The sequence below is a fragment of the Pocillopora damicornis genome, chromosome 11 (genome assembly GCF_964200805.1).
Source record: "Pocillopora damicornis chromosome 11, jaPocDami1.2, whole genome shotgun sequence".
NCBI classification, from domain to species: domain Eukaryota; kingdom Metazoa; phylum Cnidaria; class Anthozoa; order Scleractinia; family Pocilloporidae; genus Pocillopora; species Pocillopora damicornis.
The window spans coordinates 7,011,584-7,026,974 of NC_142680.1; the positions used below are offsets into that span (position 1 = coordinate 7,011,584).

At 37.5% G+C, this 15,391-nt stretch overlaps 1 protein-coding gene across 3 annotated transcripts; it reads left to right on the forward strand.

Moving 5' to 3' along the window:
* The first annotated feature begins 751 nt into the window (after window positions 1–751).
* LOC149037246 (uncharacterized) lies at window positions 752–15,105 on the forward strand. 3 transcript variants are annotated; one of them, XM_089187508.1, is made up of 11 exons: window positions 752–2,415; window positions 3,519–3,668; window positions 5,176–5,404; window positions 6,433–6,680; window positions 7,020–7,689; window positions 8,684–8,915; window positions 9,853–9,996; window positions 11,068–11,262; window positions 11,840–12,013; window positions 13,257–13,418; window positions 14,876–15,105. In XM_089187508.1, exons 3-11 carry the CDS (start codon window positions 5,217–5,219, stop codon window positions 14,885–14,887), a joined length of 2,025 nt encoding a protein of 674 aa, XP_089043634.1. In that variant the 5' UTR covers window positions 752–2,415; window positions 3,519–3,668; window positions 5,176–5,216; the 3' UTR covers window positions 14,888–15,105. The 3 variants fall into 3 exon arrangements, with proteins under 3 accessions (XP_089043634.1, XP_089043637.1, XP_089043636.1); XM_089187511.1 differs by having other exon boundaries at window positions 14,868–14,995; XM_089187510.1 differs by lacking the exon at window positions 14,876–15,105 and adding an exon at window positions 13,567–14,702 and having other exon boundaries at window positions 753–2,415; window positions 13,257–13,471.
* The last annotated feature ends 286 nt before the right edge of the window (window positions 15,106–15,391 follow it).

The following is a 15,391-nucleotide window of genomic DNA, read 5'->3' on the forward strand; positions in this document are numbered from 1 at the left end:
TTTCCTGTGTGAAGCAACAAAAGATGCCGGCGACTGACTAAATAACAAGTTAACACGAAAATCAAATAACACTTAGACAAACAATTTTAGCTACCGATTTTCAGTGAATTTTTAAAGAACAATTTTCTTGTAAGTTTCAAGACAATTTGAAGATTCAACATATATACAACGTACTAAAATGCGAAAGTTACACACCACAAAATTGATAAATAGGCCTGAAATGAAATTCTATCTTGTTATTGATTATACGTTGCCTAGCACGTGACTTAAATCTACCCAGGCGGAGATCTAAAATGACGGTGGCAGGCTTGGCTTAGTTATATCACTCAAAACTCGTTCCCGTTTGTCTCATTTAATAAAGAGGGAATCGTTAATGTTTTCATTAAGACAGTATTGCCTTGATTTTCTAATATTTACAACGAAAGACAGTAAATTTCACTTTTCACCCACATTTACTTCCAACCTTTTCTTTTGAACCAGAAACAAAAATGATAGACGTTAAAAACACATTACATCATCCACCTTGTTAAATGTAATAGCATGATCATTTCAATTGTAATGCCTTCTTGTCCCAACGTTACTTTGTTTCTTTGCTACATTAGCGAACACTGAACTACTGCTCGTACTCTAGATGACAATCAACCACAAAATTCCCTAAACCAGATAACATTAAACATAATCTCAAAAATCATGTGTCAATTCACGAGTTTGCTCACAGAGCACTTTGATTTAAGTACTAAAAGCAATCTTAAGGTGATTCCTAAAAAGACAAATTTTTGAACAGTGTTTTTAAACTTTCCTTGAATTTTTCCTATCAACCTCTGTTCGAGAACTATAGCATATAGGAGGGATCACCGTGTGTTCTTAAGAGATATGATGGGTCAATCTTCACTTTTGCCTGTGCTGGTAATAATCACGCGCGTACTTGGAAATAACTTTTTGATCTATAATTTGTAATAGTAATAGGACCGAATGGAGATCAATTCGGTCTGTAATCATAGGAGTAATTCACAAAATCGGACGACCGCAAAGCGGGAGTCTGATTTGTTAATCACAGGTATGATTACTGACAGAATTGGACGACAAGAAGTCCTGTTACCAATTAGTCATAGCCATTACAATTTAGGACAAACACCTCCAGTAGGGACAATGTCTAGAGTAAAAAATTTGGAAATTTCCCAGTTTTCTTTTCAGGGTAAGTGGTTGTTGCTATGGTTATTGTGTTCAATTCTGTGACTAGTGGATTTAGCTAAGTGGACTTAGTATGATTGGTACAACTTCGATCGAAGTGCGCCAATCACGACAGACCACCATGATATATAATGCCGTGCCACAACCAGTCGACCCCATCGCCTGAAGAAGACTTGCAGTAAGCAGTCGAAACGTTGCCTTCCACATCAAGTGACCTTGTTGTGAGACAACAGAACAAACTTATAATATCATCAACTTAGTACAACTGTCCGATTATAGGTGTCCAATTACAGCCAACTGTCCGATTACGACTGTACAGAGTGATTATTGAGATATAAAGCAGCTAATGCACCAATCACATTTGAGGAAATTGTAATGGTCATGATTAATGGGAAAATCACGCAATTTCAAACGACATTGACGCAAAACGTTCCTCGAGTCGTTGTTTACAAGGTCATAGTTTGCATCCTTGAGTACGGGCTTCGTGCACGCTTTTAGCTATATCCCTTTTTTCTTTCTGATATTTCTTTTTATTTAATTCTTTTTATTTAAAGGGGATGATTTGTACCCGTAGATTATGCAATACAAATTACAGGCCACCGTGCTCGCTCATGAGCAAAAGACCATCGTACTTGTTTACATATTTCCGTAAATTTTCACTGATAAGCAATTTAGAGAGTTAAATATTTACTAATGACTAAAGTTTACATTTCACTTGAAAAAACCGATTTGCACGAATGGTGCGATATTTCTTTGCTTACCTATTTTTGACTTTTCCCGAGCAATTTTCAAAGGGCCATGACTAATGTTATTGTCACGAGATGTCTAAGAGTCTTAGAAACCAGCAACGAAACCAGCCTCGAAAGTCCGAAACCAGTTATATTTTAAGAAAATGACACTGACAAGATTTATCATGAAGACATTTTCATGGTATTTTAGAGAAGAAAAAATCCCAGATTGAAGAATTTCAATTGATCCTCTTAAACGACGAGAAGTAAAAATATCGGGACTGCTCTTCGAAAGAATAATTAGTGTGTCTACTAATTTTAACTCATCTCTTCCAATCAAGATTATACATTTGAGACCGCCTCTGATGTTGATGCTTTCAGTATTCCAGCAACGTCGGCACTTGCGCAATCGTCTGTACGGTATAAAGATGGATCACATTAAATGAAGTGGACTTGGGCCAGTGGAGATACAATGACACATACCTTCTCCCCAGCAGTAAGTTTTAACCCTTTGCACCCTAACATCAGTATGTATTTTCTCCATACTCTCCGCTTTACATTTTACAAGGTAGTGACAAGGAGAATTTGATTATTTATTTACCTATTTTGAACGCATATTTAATATTTAGCCTTAAATCTTCAGCTAGCTAAGGAAATAGAGATTAATACATGGGCGCACGTAGATATGGGATTTCTCGTCGAGTGTTTAACTCGATAGCTCACGAGTGAGATGTCGAGTTGAACACTCATATAAACACAATAGCCCTCTACTAAGAAGAAGAGCCGAATTCATTAATGAATGAAAATAAATGAATCGACAATCCCCGAATAACAATCGTTAAGTGCGTTGGCGCTGACTCTTAAAATGGAAAAATGCGTTGAATCATGATTACAAAATCAACAATGGTCGTAATTTTCAATTTTCAAAATTCTAATTTACTGACTTTGTCTTTACCGACAAAGTCTTTCAGGTAAACGGCCAAAATCGGCCAGCAACAAATCTTCTAGCTGTCGATTTTCATTCTCAGCCGAGAGAAATGCTAACACCAAAGCCACTGAATACGTCTAAAGAAGTTTAAACCTCACTGTCTGTCAGCAATTCTTTTTTTTTTTTAGTGTTCTAGCCGCCATAATTTGAGGAATCTCCAACAAAGGACTTGTATTGAGAATCGTGAAGGCTTTGTCCTTCATTCATCAACCTGACCGAGTGGCGCCAAAAGCGAATGACGTGTCAGCAGCTGATTGGCTATATCAACACACGTGGAAAAAATACGATATTTTTTCACGTGTGTTGTTACGGCTTTTCTCAGAGCCGGAAATCCCTGTATAACACCGAAGTTTATGTGATAAAATAATTTAACATGTTTTACAAACTTATTTTGTCAATCTTGGCAACCCCCCACCCCACCCCCCAAATCAACTAGTTATAAAGATGCAATTTGTTACCTGGTAAAAGATAAACTCAAAAAAATTTGTGCATAGTAAGTAAATAGAACCAATTTTAAAGCTACAAATGTATGCCAGGTTTGTGTACAAGTGTCTGTGATGTGTTCATTAAAAATAACTGAGATCATAGATTAACTGCAACATACATTTCAGATTTCAGGAAATGAGCTTAAAAAGGGAGGGATTCAGTTGTGGCTTTACAACACTTATCCACGCGCAGGAGAGAACTTGACTGTCTCTTTCCAAAATAATGCGTCCACCACTGTTACTGTATGACAGTTCAACATTAAGCTGAATTTTAAGGTAAGGGTGTAACGTTGCAAAACAGCTGTTAAATTCCTGTGATCGAGTTCAATTTTGCAATTGTGCATTAGATTGCCTTTGTACACCTTGATGATGTATATGAGCATGCTTTGAAGTGTAGTAGATGTTTCCTCTATCAATGCGGCATTTACAACTACGGCATTGGAAATGTTTCATAGCAGTAATGTAAAAAATTGATTTTTATTCACATTTGAAGTATGATCATGAATGGACCTTAGCTCTCATGTGGGCTGTGATTAGTTTATTTAACCTGCCATATTTCTCTGTGACCTGCTAGACTCAAGAGTTTGTTTGACTTGAAATTTTTCCCCTCTATTTGAACTCAATGATATAGTAAATAACTTATATTGACCTCATTTTCCTGGATTGCACTGTAAGTTACAGAACCTTGTTTTTTCGGCCATGCACGGGCTATAAATCTGAGCTGAAAAAACTTGATTGGTATCGTAGGGTATGGTCCACAGACTTGTTTAGTAGGGGGTGTGTATGGATTACTTGTTGACAGTGTAAAGAAATATTATGGCAAAATGCTATGGTTATACACTTTACTGATAACTTTGGGTAATGGTTATTTCAAAGATAAGGACAGAGAAGGACAGCAATCTCCATAGAATCAAGGACGTTACTAAGGCAACCAAACCACAACCTACGTCCAAACATCTGTCAACATGACATCAAAATACTTGTACATAGAATGAATACTTATCCAAACTGTTGGGGGGGGAGACAGTCAAAGAGAGAAATGGAGCAAAGCAGCATCTGAAAGTTATTTGGGTAAAATCATGGGCATTACAGAAGTTCAATAACTTTTTACATAACCTGCTGTTGATAATATAATAGACAGCTGTGCCTGGAAAAGGGCTGTAAGGCAAAACATGAGAGCCTGGAAATAGACCTTTAACTCTCAAGATCTGATTGTTAATTCTCCCCTCTTGCTGCTACACATTTCCTTGTAAATTTGTTGCAAGAATTTGGTGGGCGATCAAGGTAATAACTTGTACCTGATGAGTTTGAGTATTCTCACTACCTGTTTGCTAGATAATGTATGAATATTGTAGGGACACAAAATCTACTGCTGGAGTAGAGCACATTACTGCGAGAATCACTTTCCTTCAAATTAACTCATAGTAAGTTAGAGTTGATGTAGGTTTGGGGAGGGTAGGTGCCCAGTTGCTCAGATACTGACATTGATACGATAATTCATAAATTTCATTCCTGGAGCTCATGAAAATAAGAACTAGTAAGTTCTGAGCTCGTTAAAGAAATAAAGAAAGACGTTATTCGTCTTGTCACGAGCGTGGGACAAAGAAAAAATTCCGACTCCCCATGAGGAACCGAACCTCAGACCTTCAAATTCCGTGCTCCGACGCGTGTCATATGAACTTTGTAATAGACGTCGCTCACCATAGAGTCTCTGTGGCTCAGTGGTCTGTTTAAGTTAAGCTTTGGCGAGAATGGGATATAACTCAACTCTTGTAATTTTCAGGTTGGAGCGATGGTAGCGGTATTGGTACTTTGGATCATGAGATGAACAATGCCGGTGCAGGTTTTATGAATGCAGTCTTCCTCCTGAGGAAGGAAATCACCGCCGCTGGTAAAATCGATGATTATGTGGCTACAATGAAGTGGTACAACGAGTTTGGAGAAGTTTATCAAGACCCGTTTGAATATGCTGGTACAACTGCTGATCGTATGAGAACCGTTTCAGTATTCAGGCAAGATTTTTTTTATGTCAGTTCCTTATGTGAAACATGTTTTTTTCAAGGTATGCGTTACTTTTATTTACTAAGACATAGATGTGTGAAAATTGGGTAAGTTTCCAAAGAAAACTGTGGTGCTGCGTCGATGGGGTAATCCAAGATAATTTGATTCATCAACTGAGTTGGCAATGTTAATTGACCACTGTAAAGAGTTTCTAAGAGCTGACGTTTCGAGCGTTAGCCCTTCGTCAGAGCCAACAGTGGCCTAGTAGTTTCAAATAGTGAGGCCCTGGTTTCGAATTCTGACGGGGTCATTGTGTTGTGTCTTTGTTAATTGTCGAAAGCAATCCAGGATTTCTTTGTTTTTTTCCTGCTTCACGACACTCTGTGATTAGTCGAAAAAACTTGTGCTACCACTCAACCAAACAGATGCAAGACGAACGCCAGGGCCAATAGGGAGCTGGTCAATTGCGCCTTTCCGCGCTTCAAGAAGTTAGCTTCGATTTAAGTTCGAGTCCTTGCTGCCCCTTGTGTCCTGATTGGCCACTGTGATCACCTTTGTGTCGGTTTTATCACATCCAGTCGAAATGCGCTCTGGTGTTAAACTCAACATCACGTTTCGGAAAACGGATTAGATCGATAGAGATACTTAAAGCTATGTTTCTCGGGGGCTACGCCTCAACGTCATAAAATATTCAGTCTACGTTTTTTAAGTTTGTAATCTGCAATTATTTTGAATTAACTTCATCCTGAGACATTCTTCCATCTTCTACCGTTACGAAACTTGTATTTAAACAAATTGTCGTAATCTCTCCATCCTCAACTATTCCCTTTTGCTGCCTTCTTTTTCCCTTCTTATGTTTATTGTTTTTGCAATTATTGTGGAATCATTTCCTTTTAGACCATTGCTCTGCCACTCGATATGCGCGTAGAAATTTATGAAATACCTTGCACGAGCAAACTCACTTATCATAAAGTCAACTGTTAAAAAAATAAAGACGTTCAATCCTCAGCCTTATGTGCGCTGGCTCTTTCTTTTGCAGGTTGTTTACCGTCCTAATGATGCCAAATACAACAGATGCCAAAAAGCTTGATAAAATTCGTGACATGGAAGAACTTGTCGCATGGTACGCCAACGCACTGTCCCCTAATGAAGGTTCCGCAGGAGTTTTAAAGCCTGATTACCTTGGATTCCATCACAACAGCTATTATGCCTCTGCTTACACTCCGCATGCCATCCATTGTGGTGCACTTATCGCGTTTCTGCTCAGTGGAACACCATTTAGTTTGAGTAAGAATGAGCTTCTTACGAGGGAAAGTAAAGTGGGGACAAAAAAAGAGCCACTGCTTACCTACCCCTCTGCAAAACCAACGTTACCCCTAATTTGTTATTAGTTGACCGTTATTGGGCTAGGGGAGGAGTAGGTGTGCAGTTTCTCTGATACTAACATTGATCCAATGAAACCGTTGGTTTGAGATATGCTCGAGAAGTCTAATTTTCCGGTTGTGGATAGTACTGGAAAGGACTCCTATCAGTAGCAATTTGGTGTATACGTTGATTTTAGGAAAGGAGTAATTGTATTTTGCAATTAGAGTTTGAGTTGTGTTTTTTTGTGGTTTTGGTTCAAAGGTGAGGACACAAGCCAGCATATTAAGAAAGGTCTTGAGACCATGAGGATTGTTGCCGTTAAATACTCAACTCCGAACAGTGTATGTGGTCGATTTCCAGGATTTTACCGTGCAGTTTTGGCCAAGAATTTTCCTGCCTATGCTTACGCCGGTGCAACTGCTCCCAGTTTGAACGATGATGAAAGTCTGGGTGAAATTACTGCTCTCGACAGTGATAAGATCAAAATGTTTTTACGACTTAATGATGCAGGCAATAAGGATGTTAGCGATTACTTGGAAGATGATACGATATTCACAAGTATCTATTACCTAAACTCTATTGGTTCGATCAACATCATGGAGGAAATAAGCTCTAAAGCTGCCTCGATGAGTATAACGGCCGAAAGCTCGCCCCAGGGATTCTGGACGAAAAATTATGCTTCGCTAGTGATTGCACGAAGAGAAAATTGGGCGGTAACAATGAAAGGCTTCAACAAGTATGTCTGGGACTACGAGGCTTCAAGCAATCAAAATGTTTATGGTCTTTATCAGAGTCGTGGAGCACTTCTCGTTGCAAACAGCGAGGCGTCACTTAAAACTCTGGATATCGATAATGGTTGGGACTGGACGCGACATCCGGGCACTACAACAATAAAAATGGATCTTGAACGGTTGGTTAGCCTGCAGCGTAGGTAAGTAACGATATTCCGTTCGCTCAAATCCGTTTTTGTCGTTTGACTGGCTTCTCGAGCGGGCAGATCAAATGGAATCGCGTGTTCTGATTGGTTACTTTAGCGGGCAAGATAGGTTCATATTCCCTGTTCGGGATTGCCCTCTTCGATCCCGTGGACTGAAAATCTCCCTGTTACTGCTTTTCCAAATTTGTAACTCTTTGGAAATTATTCGATGAGAAGAAGTTTCGTTTAAGGCTCTTTTTAACAGCAACAACAACAGCAATAACAACAACAACAACAACAAATGTCATGTACTCTATATCAAGTTTTAACAATGTATTGAATAGAAAATAATAATTAATTATTGGTATGATATTAAGAGGGTAACAGCACCCTGAAATAACTAAGGAGCTAAAAAAAGAGGGAGTTGTAGATTCATCCCCCCACCCTGCCAAAAGGTAAGTACGTTTTGATAGGAAAAGATAAAAACGTGGCTCGAGTGCCAAATAGCAAGGTCCCCACTCAATGAACTTAGGTTTCCAGAAACCTTATGCTTAATATTAAAAAACTGGTCCATACTTAGAGTGCGTGTTTCGAATTATCGATGCAACTCTAGCTTCTTGCTTCTTGAGTCCTCTCCAAACTTCCCAGTGCATCCGTAACTCGATATACGCATAGTTAAAGCGTAAACCAATTCTCTAATATTATCATAAGGCTTAGGTCGATATAAAACTGTGTGTGCTTTTTTCTGTCCAATGGAAATGCACCCCCACCCTTTCAAAGTATCCAGTGGGCCGGACAGGAAACGTGTTACGTGTTTTTGCTTTAGTTTTAAATTCCGACTTGCTCCAAAAAATACGTGTATGTTTATGTTTATACATGTGTATGTATGTTTATCATTATAGTAGTATTGTGGGCGCATATGGTACATAAAAAATCAAAGAAGAGTATTTTGTACCACGTAGGACAAATGAACCAGTTATATCATCTGACATTTGAACTGGCTCCACAGATATTTTCAACCCAGGGAACTTGCGGGCGGATTGACTTTGATTGGTGGCGGTAATTATGCTACGGGGGTCTTTGGAATGAATTTCTCACAGCCCAGTTATCAGTTTCCAGCTGGTTCCTTTCAACTTAACATCACCTTTGGATTTAAGAGGAGCGTGTTTTTCGCAGATTTTGCCGTAATTTGTCTTGGATCTGGAATCACAACAACCATGAGCTCGCCCAATATAACTCAGGTACATTTAATTGTCTCTCTTTCAATTGAAACGAGTTGATTGAAAGATTTGTTTTCGTGTAAACGTGGCCGCAAATGGTGTCGTCCTTTTTATACCAAGTTTTTTAATTTATTGATTTTAACAGCCTTTTTCGGTTCCCTTGACAATAGATTCAAAAGAAATCAGTTTTTCAAAATGTTTTCATCAGGTTTTTGACATATTAAGTAAATCAAGCCTGTTAGAGACCGCTCTGCTTCAAATTTGTTAGAATTATGACCAAGGGGTTTGCGCGGTGGACTTCTATTTAAGAGGTCTGGGTTTGAGTCCTGGGAAGGTCATTTTGTTGAGTCTTTTGGCCAGATACTTAAATTTTTTATTGCCTCTCTTTTCACAAGGGTATAAATGCGTACCTGTAAACTGTTAATGGATTTTAGGGATTACCTAAAATGCACTAGAATAGATAGATAGACAGATAGATAGATAGATAGATAGATAGATAGACAACTTTATTTAAAGTGAATGAAGGGGTTAAGTTTCTAAAGAAACTGTGGTGCTGCGTCGGTGGGAGAGTGTAACAAGGTAATTTGGTATTTTCAACTGAAAATACTTTTTTTGAAAAGAAAAATTTATATGTGTATATATAGAAAACTGAATACTTCTCGTTTTTATATGCTTAAGAATAAAACCATCAGATAAAGGAACAAAATAGACTCGTTAGGATGTCAGAACCTGCTTTTATATTCTTTAAATTTTGATATTGAAATATGGCTTTCGGCGCGTTCAGTAAATCGAGACCTTCGAGAAACGGGCCCCAGGATAGATTGAAATTGGGTCAGTGTTTTAAAATGGTGAACCATTCAGTCGCTTCAATCATGCTATATCCTTTCTTTACGCGATAATATTTTCTCAATCTTTCTGACGAGAGAACTGAGCAATGCACGTTTGAAATTGGTTGCAGACTACGTTGTTCCAGACGAAGCTTCTCAACGCAAGCAATCCATCATCAATTCTGATAAACGAAACAAGTCACTCACTAAGCACCGACTTGACAAGGGCGCCGTCCTTCTTTGGCACAGGAAACCATGCAGCTACACTTATGGATGTCAATGGTAAATACATAATATGCACGATTCGATTTAGGCATTGAGCTACTGTATTTCTTCATTTTTTCCAAACTTTCCCCGATCTACGGCATCGTCGTGGAACGTAAAGAAAATGTTCCACTTTGCATGATATTTAAACGATGTAAGTGAACGAGTAATTAGAATATGTAACGGGGGAAAATGAGTTGTTCAAATGTGGTGATGGTAACAAACAGTTCCATCGAAAATCGCTGATGAGCAGAAGAACGAAAGATGTAAGCGGCCTAGTTAAAAATAAAAGGTCTCTGAGTTCAGTACATTCTTCCCGGGAATTTAGTTCGGGCTTACACTTTCCGATATAAAACGCCCTGAATGCCTCAATCGAATCATCCATTTAATCAACATGCTACTGAAAGACAACCTCAAACGGTTACTAAATACATAAAAAATTTTAATAAGCAAGATTACAGAGTGACCCGATTCTGGCCGACTTCTTTTTGTCGTTTTCATGACCTGAGACATTCAGGTGTGGTCCATTTAGAGGCCACAAAAAAATTAACAAGGCTAACGGTGGTCATCTCTAATCCAACAGGCTTGTTCAACAGACTACGTTTTGGTTGTGTATTTTAGTACCAAGCCAAAGTTACCACACCAACCACGAAGAAAAAATAAAAAAAAATAACTTAGAGCCAATCAGAACTCAGAGGAAAAAAAAAAAACATACAAAGCGCGGGGAAACGCGAGCGAACTAGTTGCGATTGTTCAGTTTTGCATCTGATTGGTGGGAACCTTGGTGCGAGTCTTCTGGACCAATGAATTGTCAGTTTTGCCGTGATACTATTGGCTGCAAGACTCAAGTAGCTCTTTTGGGTTGTGATCGTTCAGTGTCTACTGTCAGTGACGGTGACGTCATAACTGCTATTTTGTTTTTCCGTAATAAATATGAGTTTAGGATTGGAATTATATATATAAATCTTGCCGTGGGGTCTAACGTGACCTCTCCTTTTGGTTATTATGCCTGCGTTTATGACTCTATTATTTAACAAAAAATAATAGACGTTTCATGATTCTCTCGTTTTTAAAAATTTTAGGAAACACACTACGTTCCCGACGCGCATAACCAGGGACTTAATGTGAAGATTGGCCTGCAAAATTCCAGAAACCAAAGAGGTTCAAAGGCTACATCGGCTCGGTATGCGACCGCATGGCTCGACCATGGAGTGAACCCAATGGACAAGGGTTATGAATACACCATATTTGTTAACAGACCCTCAGGAGAAATCCGGGTAGGAAATTTTTAGAGTTCATTTGACCATTCCTTCAGGCATGGGCATTTAAATAATTAGCTCTCAGAAGTGTTGCATGTGTAACTTCTTGCAATTTCAATAGATAGTCTGGAAACAGGTGATAAGAATACACAAGGTCATCAGCTATACTGTAGACTGCTATTTTGCCATGACACCTAATTCTTTACCTTGAAATGTATGGCAGTCAGTATGGAGAATTTCGTAGAGGATCTTGGAAGTTAAGTTGCTTTTATCAGCAAGTATTTGTTGACAAGTGGACTTGGAACGAAACAATTGTATCTCAGTGGTCGCTTTTCAAGAAGCATTCCTTCTTCACTTCTAAGCCAATGGATTTTTACCGAAATTCTGGCGGAATAGGAAATTGTGGAATAGATAAGCAAACACCTTAAGCATTCTTATGTACAATTTCTTTTTTGTACCAAATGATCCAGTCTCGCATGGAAAGTCATATTCCTAGCCTTTTTTTTTTAACAGGGCTCATATAGCCTTCGGCAATATTACGAGTTTGTTTTCTTTTTGATCTCGCACTAACATTTTGCTGTTCATAATTTGAAAGACTTTGGCTGATAATCAAGCTAGTGGCAGCTACTTGTATGAAGTACTACAGAAAGACAATAAGGCTCACATAGTGAAGATCAATAATAGCCCGAGGCAGGGTGAGACTCAGTATGGATACGTTTTTTTTGACAAATCTGTCCGCCCCTTGGGTCCAGTAAGGCGCGTCACAAAGGTAAAACTTGTCATGATGTGGTCTAGCTTAGATAGGCGTAAAAACAGCGTTGGTTTAACAAGACTAACAGAGAGGACGAAATTTGTTCCTCTTCAGAAAGGCATTTCATTAGTGTTTTTTTCGTAAAGCTTGTTAGTTAGTCCTGATTTTAAATTTTAATATGCATTAATTGTTATGCATTGTCTAACTGTTTTACAAGTTTTGAATTTTCAAGGCATTGCAAGTCGCAGTTGATTATTCTAGAACTATTAATTATCATTATTTAGGACCTATTTATTAATATTATTATTATTTAATTTTTTATTATTGATTTTATTATTGATTTAAAAGTTTTAGCCCGAGATCGTTTTTTAAATTTTACAAAAAGTTTTAGCCAGAGATCGTTTTTTAAATTTTACAAGATGTCTTATCCTGGCTGCGGCCCCTCTATCTTTTCATATATTATTATTATTGCTGTTATTATTTATCATTTGATTACTGCTGTTCAGTAAGGTAATTATACTATAGGATTTTCAAATCCCGGTTGAAGCTCTAGACCTTTGAAAAAATTATGCGTAGAAACATTTTTTTGAGCAAAAGGCATGTAAGTTCCAGCTTTTCTTTTTAGAAAGGCATTTCATTAATGTTTTTTTTTCATAGGTAGTTATTTAGCCCTGATCTCAAATCTTAGTATGCCTTAATTGTTATAAACTAATTGCTTGTAGAACTGTTTTTTTTGCAAAGGCTTTGTCTCTTGGTTCCTTTGATGTAAAAAATATATGCATCGCTCATAACCTTTTTGATGAAAAAAAGAAAAGGTAGATTTATTTCATATACATTGCAACGTTAGTGAAACTTGAGTTATATATATTTGATGTACACTAAAACAGTGGATGGCATTGAAGGCGCACTCTGATTGGCTACTTAAGGTCGTCGAAATACCCTTTGCTATTCACCTCCGAGGAACTCGCGCCAGATTTGCGGCAGAAAACATTATAATCGTTTCTGGAGTAAATTATCTTAAACCATATTTTTGTGCGATTTTGCTTCAGTCTCGGTGGTTAGCAGTAGATATTTACCTCACCGCTTCGCTCTTCTGTAATTATCCACCACTAGCCACCTCCATTTTGGTACATAGTTGTTAAATACATTTGTTTTAAGTTAATGTAAAGGAATTTCTTTTTTATCATTTCTGGACGTGAGTTGGTTTTTGTATAAATATATATCGCTTGATCTGAGGTTCTTCTGATATTTTATCGCACAGGATCCTTGCATTGTGATGGTGGAAGAAGTGGATACCCAAAATTTGTACATCGCAGTCTCCTATCCAAATCTAAATTTCAACATCTCCAGGACTCTGAATTATGGTAATGAAATCGATGGGCAAGAAAGGTTTCATTCTGTCAGCACGCCAGTTGACATAGAGGTAACCTGAAAACTGATATTCCTTCTTTTTTACTTCTTTTTTGAAAATACTGTTGGTCCTTGCGGTCTGATTGGCTGTCAGTAGTTTGATTATTTACAAAGACACAATTTTTTTAACAAGATTGTACTTTTTTCGCCGCAAGTGGGGATGGAACTCTAAATCAAGAAAGCTAAATTAATTTCAAGGCTCTTTTAAACAATGATCATTTCAGAGAAAATAAAAGATGAAAAAGCCTTTTTTGCCAATTTTGCAACTTTATCGCCGATTCTTTCCTTTTTTTTTTAACTTCCTGTGGATAAATAAATTATTGGTACTGAACAAGATCCAGGATTAGGGCAATTAAAATTGTGAACAAAACAGAGTTAATCAAATGGAAATGTAGAACTTTGTCTGGTACTGACTTTCATCCTTAATGTCAACCAAGTGCACGTAAAAGGCAGCATTCCGTAAACTATACACAAAAACACCAGAATTATGGTCAGGAAATAAAGCGGTTCATGTGATAGTTTATGATGCATGATAAGGATAAATAAGTTATTATGAAGTTTGATTGAAGAGGATTATTTAGCTATTTATTTATTTTAATTTTTGATAATGTGAGATAATGTATGAAATAATTTAATTATAGACTGATATTTTTCGGATGAAGCTTTTTCACAAGGAAGAACATTGAACCGAACTGTTAAATGATTTGTATAGGTAATCACATGATTTCGAGTGCAATTTGGACTATAAATTTTTTCAAAGACTAACAAAATTGCACGAGCCCTACAGGCTCGTGTAACTAGTGGTCTTTGAAAAAAATTACAAGCGCTTATTTTTTCCAAGTTGCTCGAGAAAAATAATGTGATTAAGTAACAATAATAGAGATGAAAAAATACGAGATAGCTTATCATAATAATGCAGAAGCAAAGTGCGCGCATCAAGTCCAAAAATATTTTGTTCAAACCCAGCAAGTGACATTGTGCGTTCGGTCAAAACAACCGCATACGATCAAAACAATAATATACAATGATATTTTCACATCTTGAAGGCGTAAAAAGTTCGAAGCCTGGCTAAACAGTTCAAGGAGTTGTTCAGTCGGATTGGTTACTTCTTTGCACTGAATTAACCCTCTTCTGCATTGAATTATCTGAAAACTACATCTATCTTGACCAATCAGAACTGAGTAATTTTTTCATGTATCTTACGAATAGCGTAATGAATATCTTAACCCAAAATTTTACACAGAAAAAATTAGAATTTATGCATTTAAAAGAATAAGGTAATCTTGATTTGTATGAAGAAAGCGTTTTTCAGTTTATTTCTCTAAAAACATCATTAAGATAATGATAACGATCGATTAGAGAGAATGTGCTTGTCACTCGAAACCTGTGAAAAGATAAAAGAAACTGAAACAAACGAACCTAAGTGCGACCAAGTTGAGATTGATTTTCCTTTTGATCTGAGTGATTTAGAAGGAGGAGTGAGTTTTCACGTAAACGGAGAGGTTGTCCCAGACGCCGATAAAACAAATCGCGTGACGGTGAGACCAAAATCAAGCGGCGCAACTACAGGGCGTGCCATCGAGTTTAGACAGCTGTCCAAAGGGTTCACCAAAGAAGTCAAACTTACTCGGTAGTTGCCTTGACGGCATATACATTTTTCTTCCTCTAAGTTGATAATAAAACTCTTTGATTGAATAAAACGATGTCGAGCGAAGCTAAATTTGCTAAAGAGTTGTAGAGTGCTTGTCACATAAATGTAAAGCTGAATAGTAGAATGGAAACCAAAAAATAAACGTTTGGCCAAAACCAAAAATTAAAGTTGTTCTCTCAGTTCTAAACTGGCTTACCTAAAATTCATAAACCGGGAATTCCTTTGAGACCTATTGTCTCTTTTCTTAGTTCTCCGACTTATGCAATTTCTGGTTATCTTACGAGAATTTTGTCGCCTGTTGTTTGAAATACTGATTACTCTGTCAAAAATTCTCG

Excerpts from the sequence above, each read along its gene's own strand:
- LOC149037246 (XM_089187508.1), top strand. The coding sequence starts at position 5,217 with ATGAACAATGCCGGTGCAGGTTTTATGAATGCAGTCTTCCTCCTGAGG. Across the intron at positions 7,690-8,683 it reads TTGGTTAGCCTGCAGCGTAG|ATATTTTCAACCCAGGGAAC; the intron begins GTAAGTAACGAT and ends CTGGCTCCACAG. Across the intron at positions 12,014-13,256 it reads CAGTAAGGCGCGTCACAAAG|GATCCTTGCATTGTGATGGT; the intron begins GTAAAACTTGTC and ends TTTATCGCACAG.